Source organism: Oenanthe melanoleuca, chromosome 9, assembly GCF_029582105.1.
Source record: "Oenanthe melanoleuca isolate GR-GAL-2019-014 chromosome 9, OMel1.0, whole genome shotgun sequence".
NCBI classification, from domain to species: Eukaryota; Metazoa; Chordata; class Aves; order Passeriformes; family Muscicapidae; genus Oenanthe; species Oenanthe melanoleuca.
In genome coordinates this window covers 2,345,716-2,366,652 of record NC_079343.1, presented here as the reverse complement: position 1 = coordinate 2,366,652, position 20,937 = coordinate 2,345,716, and the positions used below count along the sequence as shown (strand labels likewise).

The 20,937-nt window shown below is 43.5% G+C and overlaps 1 protein-coding gene across 6 annotated transcripts in view; it reads left to right on the top strand.

The window, feature by feature from the left end:
- Positions 1–20,937, top strand: part of YEATS2 (YEATS domain containing 2) — a 48,440-nt gene that overhangs the window by 4,507 nt on the left and 22,996 nt on the right. For 5 of the 6 annotated variants that reach the window (XR_008841187.1, XM_056498782.1, XM_056498781.1 and 2 more), the window contains exons 5-14: positions 3,137–3,379; positions 5,491–5,606; positions 6,762–6,923; positions 8,607–8,718; positions 10,147–10,191; positions 11,177–11,363; positions 13,039–13,278; positions 15,138–15,296; positions 17,658–17,761; positions 20,193–20,300. Coding sequence is in view for 5 of the 6 variants with exons in the window: in XM_056498782.1 (XP_056354757.1) it covers positions 3,137–3,379; positions 5,491–5,606; positions 6,762–6,923; positions 8,607–8,718; positions 10,147–10,191; positions 11,177–11,363; positions 13,039–13,278; positions 15,138–15,296; positions 17,658–17,761; positions 20,193–20,300 (1,476 nt within the window). In the remaining variant the exon portion in view is untranslated. The remainder of the gene's footprint in view (positions 1–3,136; positions 3,380–5,490; positions 5,607–6,761; positions 6,924–8,606; positions 8,719–10,146; positions 10,192–11,176; positions 11,364–13,038; positions 13,279–15,137; positions 15,297–17,657; positions 17,762–20,192; positions 20,301–20,937) is intronic. The other variant, XM_056498780.1, reaches the window with a different exon arrangement.

The following is a 20,937-nucleotide window of genomic DNA, read 5'->3' as shown; positions in this document are numbered from 1 at the left end:
GTTCAGTGGCTGTTCAGCTGATGTTTGGTGTTAAGATGTGATTTAATGAAATAGTGGAATATAAACTTCAGGGGTGGCAGTGGGATGGGAGACCTTTGCATCATCTGCTGGGCCTCAGGTACTCAGCAAAGATGAATCTTCAAGAAGCAGTTGCAGAGTTGTTCAGCAGTCCCTGGTTCTAGTTTCTGAAATACTCTGCATTTTTTTTTTTCATCAGTTTTTCACTGAGAGCACCTTATTTCTCAGACACTGCACCGGTTGTCCTTGCAAAGCCTTGAAAAGTGTGGAATGTTTTCCCATTTCACAGGAGGAGAGTGGCAACAGATGTGTTTGGGGACGTTTTAGGAAAAAAAAGAAAAATAATAAAGATTTCAAGATTTCTTGAGTCTTGGGCAGTGCTGTGAAACCATCTTCCCTTTGCCCTGGCAGTCAGTCTGTTAATGGGTTGGTGAACAGGCTGATGGCAACAGTAAAGCAGGAGATAAATCAATGACATTTCACAGAGTGATTAAAAACTCACAAGTTTAAAAAACCTCAAACCCTATTAGTTAAACCCCAGTTCTGAGCACTCTGTCCTTAATGACTGCTAATTGCAGATGTTCATGACTCCCAAATTACATGTAGTTCATTACCAATGTAGACATTTTGTTACCATCTTTGCAATTCAAGTTGATCTGATTGCCAGTGATTTTTGGAGGCTGTAGATGGGTGCTGCAAACATGGGTTTCACTCTAGTCCCATAAGAATTTCTCTTCAATGCTACTCCTGGTTTTCCTTCTGTGCTTTTCAGAGGAGTTGGAGTGAGGTAAGAAAGAAAAGGTTCAGCTTGTTTTTCTTTCTGTGAACTTGAGTTGAGCAGCTGGAGTTGGAAAAGGCTGTGGCAGCCTTGGGAGGCTTGGAGATCTCTCTGCCCCCTTTGGTTTTTGTGTAGGCAGCTGAAGAATGTGACCTAAGTTCTAATCTTTCTAAGTGCCTTTATCCATTGTCATCATGTGTTTGCAGAAGCTGTACTGTTCCTTGTTCTTCTTGTTCTGCCATGCAGGGTGTTCACTTTTTCCCTTGGTGATTTTCACACTTTCCAGAATTAATGGATTTTGTGGTTGTTTTGAGGTCTTCACAAAACTTACTGGTGCCTGCTTGCTTTATTTAGTTTCCTGGTATTTTTAGGAGTTTATGGCTAGTCTAGCTATCTTTGATTACATTTTAAATTTTTTTTCTAAAAGTCCTGATTTGCACACAGGTTAAATTATTTTTCTTTTATTTTGAAATGGTTGCTGACTTCAGTTTTCTTTGTTGTCTATTTTTAATTTTGGCTTGTCTATGTTTGGCCAGGCAGTGAAAGATTGTCTTGTTTCTGCTTCTGGTAGAGTAGGAGTCTTCGTAGTTAAATTCAGAACTTCTGGGAAGATGATTTGCAAGTTCCTGACCTGTTCTCATAAATATAAACAGTTCTCAAACCCAGTGCTGTTGAGTTTTGAGGCTTGGGCTTCCTCATGATTTTGCTTTATTATGTTTTTCCAAAAATTATTGGGCAAGATGTTGATCATTTTACTTGACTAGAGGTGAAACAAAATAAGATGTTCTTGGTGTGGGTCCGATTTGGGTTTGGGTTTTTTTGGACAGGTTGTGTGTGTCCTTGCCCTTGGATAAATGGCTCTAACTCTCCCAAAGCTGGTGATTGAGAGTTGGTAATTGCTCTGCTTGTGCATGTAATGGACACTTGAAGGGAAGTTCTGGAATGGTCCTTTACAGGCTGAGGTGGTACAATGTTTATAACTCCTCTCTGGCTACCACTTCTCAAGGACAGTTCTGCTGCTCTGTAGTGATGCTGGTATCTGCCTCCCCCTCAATCATGTTGGCAGAAATCTGAATCAGGGAACTTAACGTGGTTTAAAAATAAAACTGCAACGGGGAAAAACCTGAACAAAAACAGTAACAAAACAAACAAAGCAACAAATAAACCCCAAGTCAGATTCTTGATTTGTTTTCCTTTGTGACATACCCCATGAATAATTGTTCCAGCCTGGCTGATGTGGGGAGTTAGGGCAGGGAGGAAGAAGTCTCTTAGAGCTGGTGCTGCCTGTAGGAAAAGCTGCCAGTGCCAGTCTGGTGTGAGTCTGTGGCTGCAGGAGCTGGAGGGAGGCTGCCAGTGCTGGGCTGCTGCACAGGGAGGTTCCTGCTGCCTTGGTTCATCCTCAAACCCAGGTGACAGGGAGGTCTGGTGCCTGGGTCAAGAAGTGGCCAGGGGACACTTGTTTTGAGTTGATGAAAGTTTTCGTTTTACTTCTGAGGGAAAAAGCAAATGCTAGAGAAAAAGAAAGTAATAAAAAAAAAATTTGAATACTTGCCTGCACTGTCCTCCCCCTTGCAGGTTTAGGAGGATCTAAGATTAGCTCTAAGATGTGCATTTTGAGGAAAGTTTGCAAGCATGCCTAAGCACATTATTACTTATCCCCTGTTAAGCTTTGGGAGCAGACAGGGTGTAGCTTGCCTCATAGGTGTTGACAAGGCTGCCAATGAGTATCAGAGCTAAAGAGCCTGATGCACTGACTGCTTGCCTGCAAGAGCCAGGCAGCTGTGGCCTTCCAGTGTGTGGTGAGACTGGAGGTGGCTGCATAGGAAGAGGCTTTTTTCCAAGGGATGTTATAGGTAGTTGAGGGCAGTCCTCCCTTCCAAAACCCAGTGGGTTTCTGAGATCAAAAGATGTGAAGGAAGAGATTCAGTTTGGGATACTGTTTCTGAAAGCCATTTTAAGCTTTTATCTTCTGCAGCATGTGTTTTTCCTGCAGGGCAGCTGATTAAATATTTGCTCTTTCTTCATTCATTGATTTTTTTTCTCTTCTGGCACAGCTTTGGTTTTATCTGGGCTGTGGGAAGTAGTGTCCAGATCTCTTTGGGGAAATAGTGGCCATATCGTCCTGGGGAAATAGTGGCCAGATCTTCCTGGGGAAATAGTGGCCAGATCTTCCTGGGGCAATAGTGGCCAGATTGTCCTGGGGAAATAGTGGCCAGATTGTCCTGGGGAAATAGTGGCCAGATTGTCCTGGGGAAATAGTGGCCAGATCTTCCTGGGGAAATAGTGGCCAGATCTTCCAGGGGCAATAGTGACTAGATCTTCCTGACTTCTTTGTTGCAGGGGACCAGGTCGTGTGACACAACAATTCTTAATCATCCTTCAATCAAGAAATTCTTGGAATCTCCCTCGAGATCTTCATCTCCAGCTAACCAGGGCTCAGACACTCCCTCTGCCAACCACTCTGAGAGTGACACTCTCTCTCAGCACAATGACTTTCTCCTGGACAAGGACAATGGCAATCTGGACGCCGACGAGCGGCTGACAAACAGCCTGGACCAGAGACAGAGCAGAAATGCTGGCCGGGTAAAGTAAAACTCGAGTGGTGATCACGTTGTTGGAGGTGTGTGCTCTGAGGACTCAGTTCTGGCACCAGGAGCTCTTCATGTTTTCACCCACCTTGCTGAAGATGTGTTTCCTACCCTCTCCAACTGCTTGCTCCCACTCCCTCAGCCTGGCTTTGCTGTGAGGCCAACTGAAGTGTCTGTAACATGGGTACCTCCTCTTACCTCAGTCCTGCCCAGAGCGATCTCAGCAGGCTCAGGTGGGGTCAGCACAACTCTGCCACCCTCAGCCATAGCCTCTGGGGAAGGAGGTGCTTCACAGCCTGAACTTGGGCTCTGCTGTACGGGTAGAAGGCAGGTTGGGAGGGTAGAGCCTGCAGAGGAGAGCAGTGTGTGTCGTTCCCAGTTGTGTTTTCAGGAAGTAATGCTGCTGCCTAGCTCTGGGTGCCCATGGGGACTGCATGGCTTAGAACAGTTGATCCACTGGAGGGGTTTGGCCTCCTCAGCAGCCTGTAGTGGATACAGTAACAATGGAGGGTTAGCTCACCTGGCAGCGTGAGTTGGTAGAGCCTGGGTGCACAGCTTGGGACCGTACAGGTGTTTTTTTCTTGATGGTGCTGCTTGCTGTTGTGGATTACCACCATTTGCTTAACTGAACCAGTCTGACCCAAGTAAAAATGCATTCTGTCAGTGTTCCCTCATGCTTTTTTGAGGGATTGTGTTTGACTTGGATCCAGTCCCTCCCTTTGTGTCTCACTGTGCAGCCACACAAATGCTTCACCTGTTGGCTGCAGGTAGCATCACTGGGGAGACTCACTCAGTGTCTGCAGCTGAAATGTGAAATGAGGTTATACTTCAGTTCCTTTAAGTGGTCAGGCCTGCCAGAGGAGTACAGCCAGGGTTGGGTATATCTCAGGGAATATGGCTGGATTCTGCAGCTGTGTAAGTTGCTCTAATACATGGCAGAAAGAGCAGTGATTCTGCCTCCATTAAGCAGTGTGACACCCTTGAGAGCAGGGCTGCAGTTTGCTGGAACTCTGCCTTGGGTCTGTATCAGAAGGCAGCTGAGCCATACAGTATGTGGACCCACCAGACCAATAGAGCTTGTTTCTGTGCTGGGGGCATAGATGGTTGGAGCAGTTGTATTGCTTGGGGATAGCATCTTTGACAAATGCAGAGGAGGCTGAGGGAGTGATGAGGAGCAGGAGCCATCCCAGCCTTCTGTGACTCCTTGTTCCCCTTTGAGGCATCCCTGACTTAGCAGAGGAGGGGGAGTGGTTCCTCAGTGAATCCAGTGCTTCCCACTGACCCTCCTCTGGTGAGTGCTCACTGGAGTGCATCCACTGGGCTGCTCTGCTCTCCTTATCTTCACTTGAGGATGGCAATCCCTTACTCTCCAGCCAGACACTTCATCCAACAGGTTGTGGAAAAGCCTCTCAGTCCTGTGCAAAAGACACTTCTACTTGTGTTGACATAGTGAGTGGTCAGATCATTGTACTGGGAGACTTGGCCACTGCTTAATAGCTGGGGTTGTGTTACAGGGTGGCTGGATTTATTGTGCCAAGGCCTGCCTGTGGATCTGTGGGTTTGCCTGGATGGCAGTGACAGGTTATAGCTGCTCTCCCTGCTCAGATGGAGCTGAATTCCTGTCTCAAGTCCAGCATCAATTCATCACTGAGGCAACACCAGAGTCCCTCAGAGCAGCAGAGGCTGGGAATGAGAAAGATTCTGATTCTCAGCCCCCACTCATGGGGTATTGATCTTTGTTCCTGATACCAACACAGTGCCATTCTAGCCATGCCTGGTTTTATTTCTGATAGTGCAGGGGCAGTGCTTTTGAAACCCAGGCTGTAGTCATGGCTCAGCTCCATGGGTTGTCACACCATGTCTGCTCAGTTAAGCCATGCAGTGTGTTTTGACCAGGGAGCGTAGCATTGTTACATGCCTGAGTTGCTTAAATGTGCCTGGAGAGCAATTTAAGTATTTTTAGGGATGATGCCTTGTTGGTCTTCCATTTATGCAGGTTTTTGTTGTTTTTTAACAACACCTTACTTTTCTAGCACCAAACAAAATGATGTTTAAGAGGAATGTTTGGGTTTTTGTTTGCCTTTTTTTTTCTTCCCCTACCCTCAGGACAGTTCGGGTGTTTCAAGCTCTCAAAAACCAGGACAACGAAATGCCGGACTGTCAAATGATGAAACTTCACGACTTTATGTGAAGAAAACGATTGTGGTTGGCAACGTCTCCAAGTTAGTATCCAGAGCCTGAGGGATGGTCCTTTATTCAGGATTAAATTGAATAGAAAGTTACAATTAGGAGACAAATGAAATTGCTAGGCTGTCACAATATGAGCTGTTACCCTTGAATAATCACTGTACCCAAGGCAGCCCTCCTCTGGTCTCAGCATGAGTTTTTTTGTAGAAGGATCAGGTGTTTTAGTAGTTATTTTGTTTATAAATTTATGTGTGTACAGAGATTTTAAGATCTCTCTCTCAAGAGAAGTCTTTCAGCCTTTTGTGATCAGGTAGAAGTCAGAAGTTTTCCCCTGAAAATTTGGAGAGGCAAGTTGTCCTAATTGAGTGTTTTGGCTTTTTCACTGTGTCCATGGGTACAATCTGGGGTCTTCTTAAACAGAAGAAAAACTCCAAGAGAACAAAGTGCCACCAACCACAGTGAGGGAAATTGTGGAAGTTCAGAACCGTCTAAATAAATTCTTACAGCTTTTTTTTACATTTAAGAGAAGAAGACAGGTAAATATGTATAACTTTTGATCTTCAAGGAAATTAGTAAAGAAAGGCATTAGTTTTAGGAAACTGGACAATTCCAGGTTTTAGCTCTCCTTCCTTGCTGTACTCAAGTCAGTCTTTTGCACAGAATATATCAGACGTGTGCTGACAGAATTTAAGAGTCAGAATTGCTTCTTGAAGATCTTAACTATGGCTGGACCCAGAAGTAAGAATTTACTGAAGTTGCTTAAAAATGATAAGAAGAATTGCATTCTTTTGTATTTATGGTAGCAGAGTTGTTGATGTTGTGTTCTGGTGTGGTTTTGCTTCTTGATAGCTCAGAATAGGATGGGATAAGGAATTTGACAGTGGTAAAATGTTAAAATTAAGTCGTCTTAATTAAAAGCCAAATATTTAAATGGGTGAATGTCATATGGCAGCTGTGCATTAAAATAGAGGAAATGTGTTAGAAACTGAAGAATAGATTATGGGACCTGTATCTGTTCCTGGGTGAACTGTCAGAGTAAGGACAAACAAGTAGAAATGTTCAGGGGGCAAGGTTCCCACAGGCATTTTAACATCCCCAATTCTTTTGCTTAATCTTTCCCGAAATACTTTTTGCAGTATTTTTCTCTTTGGGATTTTTATCTTGTGTTTGTTATTTAATTTCTTTGCCAGGTACATTCCCCCTGACAAGAGAGAAGAAAATGATCAGTCAACCCATAAATGGATGGTGTACGTCCGAGGCTCTCGGAGAGAACCCAGCATAAATCATTTCGTCAAGAAAGTTTGGTTCTTCCTCCACCCCAGTTACAAACCTAATGACCTGGTAGAAGTGAGGTAATAAGAAATTATTCCTGTCACTATTCTAAGTCTCTGTGCTTGCCAGCCTAACAGTGCCAAGCTTCTTGCAAACCATTCTTAGAAAATTAATAACTTCTTTTCCTGGTTTAATACTCCATGTGTGTATTTAACCTCTGGCTTAACTTGGCTTACTGCAAAATAGTAGTAAAAATAAATAAGGTTTTTTTATGCAGCAAATGTGCCAAACAGGTTGTTGGCCTGTTTTTTTTGTTTGTTTTTTTTTTTAAGTTTCCTTCTGAGAAAAAGCATTCAGCTATTGTATTTCATGCAATTCATGTGGGTTGTGCCTCTCCTGTGTGTGTTACATACACTGTCTCCTGCTCAGGTTAGGCTTCTGGTGCTAAACAAAGTGTTTTCTACCACCCACCTATTCCAGTGTGGAAAAGAGAGAGAAATCTCCAAAAGCTGATTTGCCCATATTTTTAATGCTCCATGTGTTCAGGCATGAATAGTCCATCCAGAATATTTCTCCGTGGTGTGACATCAGTGGCATTGAAGATTTTCCCATCAATGTAATGGTGCTGTGCTACAGAAACAAGGCATCTTCCCAGTGCTCTCCCAGACCTCTATCCCTGTTTTCCAAGCTGTCACCCTGGTGGGGGATACGTTCTCTCTACTACTTTCTGACTGCTACAGGAAAGTGCCCTGTCACTCTTTCATCCTTTTTCCTTGGGCAAGACTGAGTGAGGGTGCCTTGGAAATAGTTGGTGTCTTCCCAGAGAAATTATTCTCCACAGGATGTTCAGCTGCCTCCTGGAGGGAGGAGTGTGGGAAGGGCTGCTTAGGTACAGAATGGCAACTTATCTCTGACAAAATTAAACTACTGAAAGGCAATTCCAGGAAAACTTACCTGAGATAAGTATGGCTCAGTAATGTTTCTGAGAAGACAACCCTAAGCAGGACGAAAGCAAACTCTGTTGTACTTCTTCAGTAACATACCAAATTACATTTGAGTCCTGTCTTTCTGTGCCTTTCTCAGTTGTCAGTGCTGGTTGTGTTCTCTTTTAATCCCATCTGATTAATAGATTTCTGGTTTTACAGTCCCATTCATCGTAGTGAGCATTAATGTTCTGGATTAAAAATCGCCTTTTAACCTCTTGCATTTTTTTAAATCATATTTGCATTTACAATAACAAGCTGAAACACAGAGTAAATGTTACAGATCCTTCTTTTTCAGCTTGGAGAATGACAGTGATTACCTTTTCCTTGTCCCTGTGTTGTTCTGTTGATATTATATGGAGCATATGCCTTTTTGCTACTAGATAGGGAGCAGTAGGCAGTGATTGCAAAATGCTGCATTGAAAGCTCACCTTGCAGTGAGCTGGCTTGTGGTTTTTTAACCAAGTGTTTTTCATTTAACATAGCACAGCCCTTTTTTTGTTTTCTTTTTTAAAAACACCATGCTTGTTTCCCACGTGTCTCATCCAACAGTGTTTTACCATTTTCTTCCCTGTCCCTTTGTCTAAAGTGAAAAAAGTATGTTTTCAGCTGTCAAAGCCATAAAATCCCCATTGCTGTGATTACACTCTCTGTGGTGAATAGCAGACCTGAAGAGAGCTTTAGCTGTCAGCTAGAAGAACAGTCTTTGGCTTCCTGAAGAGGAGGGAGGTGAAAGCTGTACCATTTCTGCATCAAAATGTAATCACTGTTTGTTTCCAGAGAACCTCCGTTTCACCTGACCAGGAGAGGCTGGGGAGAATTCCCAGTGAGAGTGCAGATACACTTCAAGGATAGCCAGAACAAAAGGATTGATATCATACACAATTTGAAGGTATTGGAACAAAATACTTCAGAGAAAGGCATTTAAATGAACTCTCGTGCATAATCTAGAAGAGGCTCTGCCTGTGCTTTTGCCTCTCTGTGTTATGAGTGTCCTGGTGGTTATTTTCACATGAATATTTGAGCTAAAGAATCAGAACAGATCCAGGAAAACCTCTTACCTTGGCTCTATGGAGCTGATGCAGCAGCTGGAGCTGTGTGCCCAGAGTAGCAGTGTTCACCTGTTTTTACCCTACAGTTTGAGATTTTTATCATGTTTTCACTGGCTTTAACCTAACAGGGTGCTTCAGGGCTGTCCTTCTGCTAGTAAAGTGCCTGCCATGTCTGTTCTGTTCCTTCAGCACAGGCACTCATCAGCTAATGATTATCTTTGTTGTTGAAGAGGGCAGGGAGGGCTGAGATTCCCTATTCCCTTTGAAGAGAGCTCCCTTTTGCAGCTCATTCACCCCTGCAGCACTCAGGGCTTCTAGTATGCAGCAGTCCTGGAAAACTAGGCCACAGCTCGTTTTCCTTTTAATTAGTAGTCCCTGGCATTAGTGGACTTAAGTCCTGAGTTGGGTTACTCTCCTGTTTCTTTGAGCAGTGTTAATTTTATTTGAACTCTGCCTGTATTAATGAATTTCATGCTAAATAAGGTACCTCATTGCAACCTAAATATAGATGGTAGAGGAGGTTGAAAATATTCCCCTGCATCTTAGGGACATTTAATGTAAATGGTGAGTAAAATATATTTGGGGAGAAATTATTAACACTGTGATGGATGGTGAAGGAAGCTCAGCCTACAGAAGAAAACTGAGCCAGTCCATGGCACACAGGATCTCACATCAGCAAATCTTTGCTGTTCTCACACTGAGCCTGTGGCTGCTGTGAGGGCATAGGGTGAGCTGAGCCCCCTCTGTGCCTGGCACCCCATGTGCCCCTGAGCTCTGGCACATCCTTCACCTCTCAAACCCAGCTGCTTCCGCAGGTGTCTTACAGGTGCCTCTGGGGTGTTATCCCAGCCTCTTTACCAGCTGATGGCTTGGTGTGAACACTTACTTAATCAAAAAATACAGTGTAAACACAGCCTTTGTGCTGGTCAGTTGAAAAGTCAATTATTTCCTTATATTGACATCAGGAATAAAAAAAAAAGACACTGCTTGAGGACTCCTCTTAGATGGAAATAGTCCCTCAACAATCTCATTTCCTTCAGCTGTTTTGCTCCTTTCCACTTTAGTATGGGCCTTGGGTCATGGCTGAATTTTTTGCCATGGGAGGGCACTTCTCAGAGCACACAGATTTCTAACCTTATGACCTCAACATTTTGGATTCACTGCTGTTCAACTTGCAGAGTTTGAAACCTCTTTCAAACAATTTGTGTTGTAAATTCTAGCTAATAAAATGCTTTGCCCTGGTTAATATACTGTATTGTCTTTTCCAGCTGGACAGGACGTACACAGGCCTGCAGACACTTGGTGCAGAAACGGTGAGTCAGGGGGTTGTGGGATGGGTTTGATTCCCGTAAAGATGTTTTAAAAGAAAAGATGCATGGAGCTAGTCACAGAGTCAGACCCATTTGATTTTACAATTTCTAGGATGTAGATTTTGCTCTCTTGTTGAATGAAAGGATTATGACACCTTGACATTAATCATGACAACAGTTGTTGTTTCTCTTTCCTGGTTCAGGGGAGACTGTTTCCAGCTCTTCCTTCATAAAGAACTTGGCTTGTATTGGAGCTCTAAATTTTATTGCTTTGTGAAGCTTTTGGTACGAAATGTTCTGATTTGCATTCTGATCTGCTGCAGCTTACACATAAAGAATTTAAGTTCAAGCGATCATCCAACTGTTCTGTTGAAATTTTACATTTCTATATTAAGTGCTTCTAAGTTTCTGTATCTGTCAAGATTCAGGACTTTAATGGAAAATGAACTCTTGAAATAAATAAATTCATTAATAACCCATAATTTGCTAAAGTTCTGAAGTTTTCTTGATATTGTTTTCCTCTTGCTGTACTGTAATGAATGGAAATTTTTATGGTGAAATCGCATTACTTCAGCTTTTCAGTTTGTGGAGAAAACATTAATGTGAAATGTCCACTGTTATTAAAGAACACTTTTGAAGAGTAGATCATGTGGTGTGATTCTCAAAGCTTTACTAGAAAAGACAGGCTTCAGTTTTGTGCCTGTCCCTACAGGAGTATGAAGTCCTTTCTTTATTGAGTTGCTTAGAGCTAGGCTCCATAATCCTTCCAGTGTTTACAGTTCAGATTTCCCCTGGACCAAGATGTTCTGTTTTACTGTGGGGGTTCAGTGTTGCAAGATTTTTGTTGTAGCTCAAGTACTGATGGACCTTGGAAACTGTCCCTGAAAAGGATGAAAATATTATATAGAGCTGGGTGAAACAAAGGGAGAGAAATTAATTTTAGACATTAAAATTAAAAGGCATAATTGGTTTCTCCTGTTTTTGAAAGGTAGTGGATGTGGAGCTACACAGGCATTCCCTTGGCGAGGAGTATCTCTTCTCCCAGTCTTCAGAGTCTTACCTTTCTGATGTTCCTACATCTTTATCTCTGCCACTGAGTATCCCAGCACCAGTCAAAGCTTCTTCACCAATTAAACAGTTGAGGGACTCCAGCCCAGATGCTTCTGTGGACAAAGGTAAAGCCAATAGGTGTCAGTGAAATGCACGTTCTTGGAACTTCAGCTCTGCTGGATACCTCCTCTTAATTGCTCTTACGCCTTAAAGGTTGTAGATGCTACCTGCTTGTTGCTCACCCCAGATCCTGTTTCCCTTAATGTCCTCTGAAATGTGATTCAGAAATTGTTATAGATATGGTTTTGGAGTTTGGTTTGGTTTTGTTTGAGTTTTTTATCTGAAGTTTGTTGAGCAGGCTCTGTTTCGCTAAAACACAGTGAGTAAGGAACAGCAGATGAAGTTGGAAAAAAGGTGGTTGGGTAGTACTTGCAGTTTTGGCTGTGGCAGGCTACTTTCAGAGGAGTTTTTAGGTTTCTGAATGTTTTGGAGACTGTGTATACATTTCAGGAATTGGTCTAGTGGTGTGTTCAGTTATCTATGTTAGTGCCTAACATGAGCTGACTATGAAGGAACAAAAATCCCTAGGTATCTGTAGTTACTCTACTGTGGAGAATAGAGACTGAAAATGTTGTGTGTGTTTGTCTGAGGGACAATGGCATCTCTGCACATCAGGGTCTCATTCTCCCCTTCCCCTGAGAGATCAGGAAAGTCAGGATCCATTGCAGTGAGGCAGCAGCTGAGGCCTTACCATCACTTGGATTGCCTGGAACAGGCAGAGCCGGCCCCTGGGCACTGCTGGGATTTGTAGTTTGTGTGAAGGAGGAAGAGCTGTGCCTCTGGTGGCATTTAGCTTTGTTTTCTGGAGCACTCGCTGTCGAGGCTTGCACAACAGACCTTGGTTAACTGGGCTGAGATACAAGGGTGTGTGTTACACTCTTCAGTGTGAGAAACCTGGACACAGCCACATTGTATTTCAAAATAGTGTCAGATGCTGCATGGTCTGATGCTTTTCTTGATTTATTCCCACACTCCTGTGTTCAAGGAGTGGCTGTAAGTTGGTGCCATGCATGGTTGTGCTTCCTGATAGGCACTGTGGTGCCACTGATGGTGTTCAGGCTCAGCAAGAAGAATGTCTGCTGTTTAAATGTGGTCTTTTCTTGTGGCTAAGAAAGGCCAAATACAACCAGATTTTAAATACACAGGTTTTTTATTCAAACAGGATGATTCTTTAAGTGAGCAGTGCTACAGCCAACAGGAAGGAAGTAAACCTCCCTCCTTTTTACACTGACAGGCAGAGGCTTCTCTCAGCAGCTCCAGGTTAATTGATCTCCTTCTACACCAAATAAAGTGGATTCCACAGCCTAGCTCAAAAGGCAGTCTCTGCTCCCCTTGAGCTCTTACTCCAAAAAATGCACTGCGAGATTCTCTACTAAGGAGATCCAGCCTTAGTCCTGTGGAGCCCTAACCAGGGGCACTTGGAACTAGCAGCAGCTTTTGATCAGTGGAAGGGCATCCAAGAAAATGTGTAAGAAGTGACTGATCACCTGCCACAGCTGAACAGGCTGTGCATGCCATCATTTTATTCTTCTTGTCCAGCAGATCCAGCAGGCCTGTGCAGGAGCAATCCCCTCCCTCACTTTCTCCCTGTTCAATGCTTCCCACCAGTTGATTTTCCTTCCTTCCTTCCTTCAAGGACGTGTTTGTCATACCTGAGTTATGCTTGTGTAGAGAAGCACAGTAAGGAATCAGATGTGCCAGCCTAAGAAGTATTTCTGTTCTTTTCCCTGTTTTGATCAGGATTCTCTGGGAGTGCTGAAACCGAAAGACATGCCGCGTTTTATTCCCTGCCATCCTCGATAGAACGGACTCCCACCAAGTTAGCCACACAGAAAGTTGCCTTTGGCTCTCATGGAAATTCAGCCTTTCAACCCATTGCAGCTAGCTGTAAAATAGTGCCTCAAGGTCAGAGTCCAAGCCCTGCAGAGTCACCAGGAAAATCCTTCCAGCCTATCACCATGAGTTGCAAGATTGTATCAGGTGAATGTTAGTTTACTTACCCAGTGCCTCCCCCTGGAAAACGAGAGTGAACCAGTTGGACTTGTTTTGTGCCTGTCCCTTGGTTTTCTGCCAGTCTTTGAGCATCAGACAGTAGGAAACTCTAGAATAAGGACCTAAGCACACTTCCTAATGTTCAATGAAAAAAAAGTACAAGTGTGAAATGGTTCACAACAGATGAAAAGCAGGATGAGTTGTTCTCTCTCTTCCCTGTTCTTGAGAGCTTTTAAGTATGAAATAGATAGTCTTGAAAAGGACTGCTACCCATAGAAAGGCCCATGCAAAAACACATCCTCCATGTGGAATATTTTTATGCTGAAAGAAGCCATTCTTCTCCCTCCTGCTTTCATACAGCTGGGATGGATTAAGAAGAATTTGTTTTGTGGGCAAATAATTAGTTCTAACCTTGTAGACTCAAACAGACCCTCTTGTGCTTGCCATATTGCATCAGATGGAGCAGCTTTGGTCTTTTTCTTCCAAAAGTCAGCCTTGTGTTGGATTAAATTGCCAGCTGGCTGCAGTGGGCAGTGTGACAGCTTCTGAACCAAACATGGCTAAAGTGCTGCTTTGCTCATTCCACTTGTGGTCCCTTCCCTGCCTGGGTATGATGCCAGTCACTGGATGATGTTTTACATCAGAAAGTATTAATATACAGCTCACCATGGCACATGCTGTGAAGCTGCAAGGTCACTTGTTGCAGTTCTTCATTTTCTGGTGTTCAAGGTAGAGAGGATGAAGCACCAGCTATCAGTACATGTGATTTCTGGTGATCTGCTCCCAGATAATTTTCTTAAAGTGTGTTTGGTCTGTTATGTTTTGGTTTTGTTGTTTTGTTTTGTTTTTTTAATTAAATTTCAATATTGTTCCTTGACATCCTTAAACTGTACTCAGGTTGATTTAGACTTGAACCTGTGCCAAGTGCTTTATTCTTTCTTTATAAGCTTTTCTCTTGATCTTTTCCCAAAGCTTCCTAGAAAGCAGGAATTACAGGAGCCATGCTATCTTTCCTAAAGTCCTTGGACTATTCTTTGTTGATCTTTGATATTTAAATGTTTTCTGCTGTCTGCTGAGAAGGGTTACTCCTTTCAGATTTCAAAGCAGTTTATAAGACATGGGGATTTTATTTGATGAGCATTTATGTTCTAGCTGTCAATAACTGCCAAGAAAGTAGATTAACAGGCAAGTGAAGCTTGATGTTTGCTGCTGTCTCTTCTCTGTTCACTTCCTTATCAGTCCTTTTCTCTGAATTTCTTGTTTACCTCTTCATGCATCTTTTTTCTTCTCTAGTTTCTCTCTCTCCTGGCCATGTTACCCAGAAGCTGCCCATTTTACAGACTGACTTCAAGGGTTTCTGCTGTAGTGAGAGCAGTGAAGGGACTTGGGTGTTCCTGCTGCTCCAGGCTGTTCCATGCAGCCTTTTTAGGGGAACTTCTCAGTTCCCACTCTTGCGTGCCTGTACCTTTGGCTGCACAAGGGCAGGAGAGCTCAGCCCTCATTCTCCATCTCCTTGGATGCACTAGTCTTGGCAGTGAGAATGGCATAACTAATATCCCTCAGGATTCAGGGGTGGTGGACCAGATGGCTTCTCAATTCCCTATGAGCCCTGCTTATCCTGGTAGGCAGAGCATGTCCAGGGTAGGTATGAGCCATAGTGCTTTATGTGCCTTTTCTTCCTTCTGTCTCCTCTTTCCTTCTCCAAGTCCTGTGACCTTACTCAGGCTGGGAAATGCATCCTCAAAAGCCGTTCCTTTTCTAAACCATTTTCAGAAGTACTGCTATTACCATGTTTTTATGTTCTGACAACACTTACAAGCTAGAAGCATTGGACTTTTTTTCTTAAGGTTCTCCAATATCGACCCCTAGTCCATCTCCGCTACCTCGTACCCCAACGTCCACTCCGGTGCACATGAAGCAAGGCTCTGCCAGCTCAGTCCTCAATAACCCCTATCTTATTGTGGACAAGCCTGGACAGACGGTCGGAGCAGCAGCCACAAGCACAGGTGTGTAGTGTGACCACAGAAGGCAGTGGTTAGTCTTACCCCTTCAGGTTTGTCCCTTTAAAATGATCAGAACAACAGCAGCGTTTCAGCCCGTGGAGGTGGAAGAGTGCTCAGCAGAGAAAGAGGAAGGTGTTGGTTTGCACAGCTGGCCTGTGGGCATGGCTCAGGGTATCTCAGACTTGAGCATTGCTTACTTTAGGAAACAGCACAGTGTAAAGCCAACCTGAATTCACAGACAACTCTTCAAAGAGAGCCTGTTCTTTTCAGGTGAAAAGGGAAGGGGTGAAAGTTATGTAGATAGACCGTGCTGCACAGCTTTGGACAGAAAGAGTGCACAGGTGGTTGGGTGACAGTGCTGGCTTAGATGTGGCAAAGAGCTTGGACAGGCCACAGTGACTGGCAGATCAGTCTTATGTCCCAGTGTGGAGCACAGCAGATGTATTGAAATGCAGAGACTCTGGTTACCAGGAGAACAGCTGTGATGGATTTTGTTACTGCTCTCATCTTCTACCTGGTCCAATTCCAGCTGGTTTGGATTCCTCTTAATTGGATTCCCTCAGTGGTGACAAAAGCCTGGGATCACAGGGAGAGCCGAACTGCAGGACACAGGTGATGGATAGAGGAGTCAGTAATCTTTGTGTTGTGGTGGAGGAAAGGTCCCTCAGAAGTCATTTATTTGTTGTGATATATGATATGATATGATATATGGCCAAGAACTGCTGTCTGTTTTAAAATACACTTGTTTGTGTATGTGCATGCTTCCCAGCATCTCAGCAGGATGCCCAGGCCAAGTGAGGGAGGGCAGCATCCATGGAAAACAAACCATTTGCTGTGCATGGTTGGAAAACACAAAAATTGTTTTTACCTATGCTTCCTCCCTTTATCTGAGGGAACACAGCTGTCAAGTTCATTTTATCCTCATCACAGAGGGAATTGATAGGAATTTTGTAGCTGTATCTGAATTTTCTATGTTTTGATGCTTTCTTGATAACACTGGTGCTGTTTCACCAATAGGGTTTGATTAATTTTTTTTTTTTTTTTTTTTTACTTGGTTGGGGGATTTCTTCCTCTTACTTTCTGTTTCTTCTTTACCTCCAGCCTGACTCTGCCTAAGTGGTTTATCATGGTTTGGGTAACTTTTGGGTTCTTCTAGTAGGGGTTTGTACATGGAGGAGAGGATGTGCAGATGCACCAGATCGCTGGGATGTACAAGTGTTAGTGCAGTTATTGTTAAAGTGCAGTTACTGTTAAAGCTGCAGTTTCCCACCACAGTGGAGATGTGCAGAGTGGCCTGGCAGAGGCTGCTTGCTGCGTCTCCCTCCTTGCACTCCTGTGCCTCCCCTGTATCCTGCACGAGTCAGATCACATCAGTGGCAGAGCAGAAAACTGATACTTTCCCCTCCCCAAACAACTTTGCTGTGGGAGAGCCTTATCACCAGATCCTGTGTGGGGGTCCAGAAGGGTCTGTAGAACTGACTTTTTGGCAACAGCAGCTGGGCTGTGTTGAGCACAATGTATATTACAGAAAAAGTCATTGGGGCATTTTTGATGATGCTGTAGATTGTATTTAAGAAAATGGATGAGATCTTACTCTCTGAAAGCCAGCCTTCCCAAAGTCCTTTTTCTCAGAAATGGCTGATTATTTACTTCTAAACTCCAGTGTGGATTATAGTACCACTGTGTGAGACACTGGTTTTTTGCTTTCATGTATGTAATCCATGGCTTTGGTGTCTCTTGAACAAACAAAACTGCCAAACCAATCTTGTGCACACACTGATAATGCAGGGTAAGTTCACCACTGGATCCCCATCCATCCTGGAGGCCAGGACAGTGCTGTGGCACATGTGGCAGTCTGGTAATTTTTCAAGACTATCTGCCACAGATGACTCTGTGCGTTCATTCCTTGTTTCTGTTTCTTCCTTTGCCTTCCTCACTCTGTGCCTTGCTCTTGTTACTCCTCACTTTGTCTCTCTCCTTTTGTGACCTTTCTTTTCTTTCCAAGCCTTCCTCCATGCCAGTGTCCAAGGCTAGTGTGGGTTCTGGGCAGCAGAGGACTTTGCATCTGTCCTAATTGCACATATTTGCAGCAGTAGCTGATATCCTCAGCCACCCAGGAAGGTTCTGAGCATTTGCTTGCAGCACACAGAGCAGTGGGTGGAGAGCAGCTTCTCTGGGGCGTGGTTCTGCAGGTGGAAATTCAGTGGTGGATCTGTTTTGTGCCCATGGCAGTTCCTGCTGATGTACCTGGTGGAGGATGCAGATGAAATGAAATGTTCTGTTCCTTGGTAGAAGAGGTTTCATGTGAGCAGTGGCCCTGCTCCTAGCCCTCACCCAGCATGTGCTTTATTTCCTGCTGCACAGGGAGCCCAACCAGCAAACTGAGCAGTGTCTGTCAGGCCTCTCACGGGACTGGATCTCCAGTGTCAAAGACACATGGGAGCAGTTTTGGCACCTCAGCTGTCAAGGTAATGTTCTCATTTGGTGTGTACTTCCCCTTTAAAGTCCAACTTTCTATTAAAAGGCACTTTTTAGCATTAAAAATTCTGCACTTCAGGCAAGTTCCTTGGATTGTCATTTCTTGTGAAGGTTTACTGAGTCAAACAGATGGAGCCATAGGAGAACATGGTGGTTATACAAGATGATAGTGTCACTTCATGCAGCTCTAATTAGACTTGCCTACATATCTATTAAAGGCACTGCTCTTCTCTCCAAGGAAATCCATGGAGGGCATAGCTCCCCAAACGTTGTATCTTTCAAAAAAACTCCTGTAGCTGGCTTTGATCTTCTTCACTTTGTTAGTCACAGAATATGATTAAACCAGAGATGCCTACCTCAAAACCTTCACTCTGTTCATTATTTTTGTAGTGTAGCTGTTCCTAGCAGCCTGAAAATAGCTCATGTAGTGGTTTTACAACTGCTTACATTTAGAAAAATGTTTGTGTAAACAGTGGAGTGGCATTTGGTTGTGTAAACAAACAGCAATAAATACAGTTCATGCTTCTGATCTGCAAAGCCCAAAAGGTACAGAGCTGAACTGTCTCCCATAAAATCTGTCCCTCATCTTGTGCTAGGGATGATATTTCTGGCAGGGAAGTGGCGTCAGCGAGACTCTGAAAGCAGCTGGCGGGTGTGCTGCTGGAAACAGGAGCAATTCCGTGTCTCCAAGCCTCAGTGTTAAAGCAGGATATGGTGGGGGAAGGCTTGCCAGTCAGCCTGCAGAGAGCAAATCACTTCACATTTGGAACTGAGATGCTTCCTGTGTCTTCTGGAGAAAAAGTGTTGCAGACTGTTGTCTGAAGCAGTTAGTTTGGAGTAGCATTTTCAGTGTCAGGTGTGCAGCTGGCTGATCAGATTTTAAAAACCTGTGTGCTCAGATGGATTTCACATAACTATGTTGAAAATCATTCATTATTCGTTATTCTTCACAACTTTTTCTGAAAAGTTTTCATTGAGTCAAAATAGGCACACATCATTAGTAACAGCTGAATTCTGTATTTCCAGGGCAATGTTAAAAACAGAAGATATTTTTAAAAACCCATAAAAATCATGCTTCTGTAAACAGAAATGTAATTTGATTTATGTCTTCTGGTTGGTGGAAAAGCTGTAATTTTAGAGTTTCTTTAAAGAGAAGAGTGTGCCTAATAGTTCAGTGGAATGTTACAGGTTGTACATAACTCACCACTTTTCATGTCTTCACTGTGTGCTGATTTTCTGTATTTATTTGAATGACTTCAGGCTGTATTTCTGCAGCCAGTGTCAAATGCAGCTGCTATTGGGAGGACAGGTTGTGCCCCTAGCCTTGTCTTCACACCTCCCATATGCCAGCAGTTGTGCAGCTGTGTGGTGACCTAGAGCAAATAGCCAACCTGTGTGAAAAGTGATGTTCCCAGCCACATGTGTCACTGCAAGGAAGATGCCAGGAGTTGCAGGGTCAGATTTCTGCTCATGATCCAGCCCAAGGACGGGCCAAGTGATTGTAAAACCATGGCTTTGGGGTTCACACAGGTTATAAAAGAGAGCAATTACACTCTAACAAACTCCCTCAAGTGCACTTGACTTCTCTGCTGGCCTCAGACCCAGAAGTGCTAGGTTCAGGTGACAAAATTTTTTTTATTTAATGTTTGTTGTTTCTGCCAAATGATGAGTTCTGTCTGTGTGCCACTGCATTGTTCCTGTTAGAGGAGAGCACAAACTCCTCTGAGAGAAGCATTTTCCCCTCTGTAACTTGTTTCTTCTTACACTGTCTTATCTCTCTGAGACTGTGTATAGGATCACAAAATGAGGTTGGCAGAGACCTCTGGAGTTCAACCACTCCATCTCAAATAGAGAAGGTTCCTTGGGAATGTGTCCAGTTGAGTTTTGAGTGTCTTCAAGGCTGAAAAGTCCCCAGCCTCTCTGACCAACCTATTACTCTGTTTGGTCACCATCAACAGCAAGGTTTTCCTTATCATTTCCTGTATTTCAATTTGTGCCCATTGACTCTGTCCTGCATGGGATACTGTTGAGTGTTCTCTGGCTTCAGCTTCATTACACCTTTCTAGCAGATATTTGTATGCATTGATAAGATGCCCCCTCAGCCTATTTGAATTCTCAGTGAAGCACTTGTATGTAAAAAATTGATCAGAGAGCATGAGTCAATATTTTTGCCTCTGTATGACATGATAAGAAACAGTGTTGTTGGAGATGTAACTTCCCAACTAAAATTTGCCTTATGGGTTATATTGAAAAAGACAGACTCCTTATATTCAAGTGTTGACTGATTTTTGGATATGTCTTATTTGCACAAGTGATTTGGCCTGCCCAGATGGTCCATGCTGCCCTTTATTAGCAGTCACTTGTTTTATTTCTTTTGTTGGATGTATCACTGATTTTTGCACCATGTCTTCTTATTTGCAGCAGGAGGATTCTCTTTTTGCCACTATGCCACCCCTTTGTCCCATTGGGAGTCATTCCAAGGTGCAAAGCCCTAAATCGGTCACTGGAGGACTGGGAGCTTTTACAAAGGTATCCCTCCTGACTTTTGTGTTGGGACAGGCAGCCCAGTAGTGTCATTTCGTGCTGACTTGTGCCACAGACCATGGAACTTAGTGCTTGTAAAACTCTTACTGGAACCAATGTATCTTGCTGCTAAGGGCTCTGTAGCATCTCTCAAAAATGTGTCTTGTTTTCTTTCCCTGTGGCTCTGCTGTATCTGAGATTTTGCCTTTTATCACCCCTTCCATCCTTTCTGGGGTTCTTTTTTGAATCACTTTTGTGTTCAGGCTGATATTTTAGTAGCTATTTTTAATGGGCTGCAGTAAAAGGAAACTGCAATAGATCTGTCAGGAGCTTCTTAAAAATTTTAACAGTGATTTGTGAATCTCAGATGTTGCTGCTTCTGACTGTGTTTCTTTAAATATTACCACATGGAATATAAAGTTCTTTCTGGCAATGTTATGAGATCCAAGTAAAAGGTGAAAGAATGCTTCCTACCAGTTACAGTACCTACAACAATCTAACATGAAAAAAACCCCTGAAAGAGGCTTTTTTTGTGTCACTGCCCTTAGAGATTAGATGTAGGGGAAGTGTAAAACATACACACAAGAGAATGTGTGTATGTCAGCTATAATCATTTACAGTGTCTGTAGCTATTGGTTTTAAT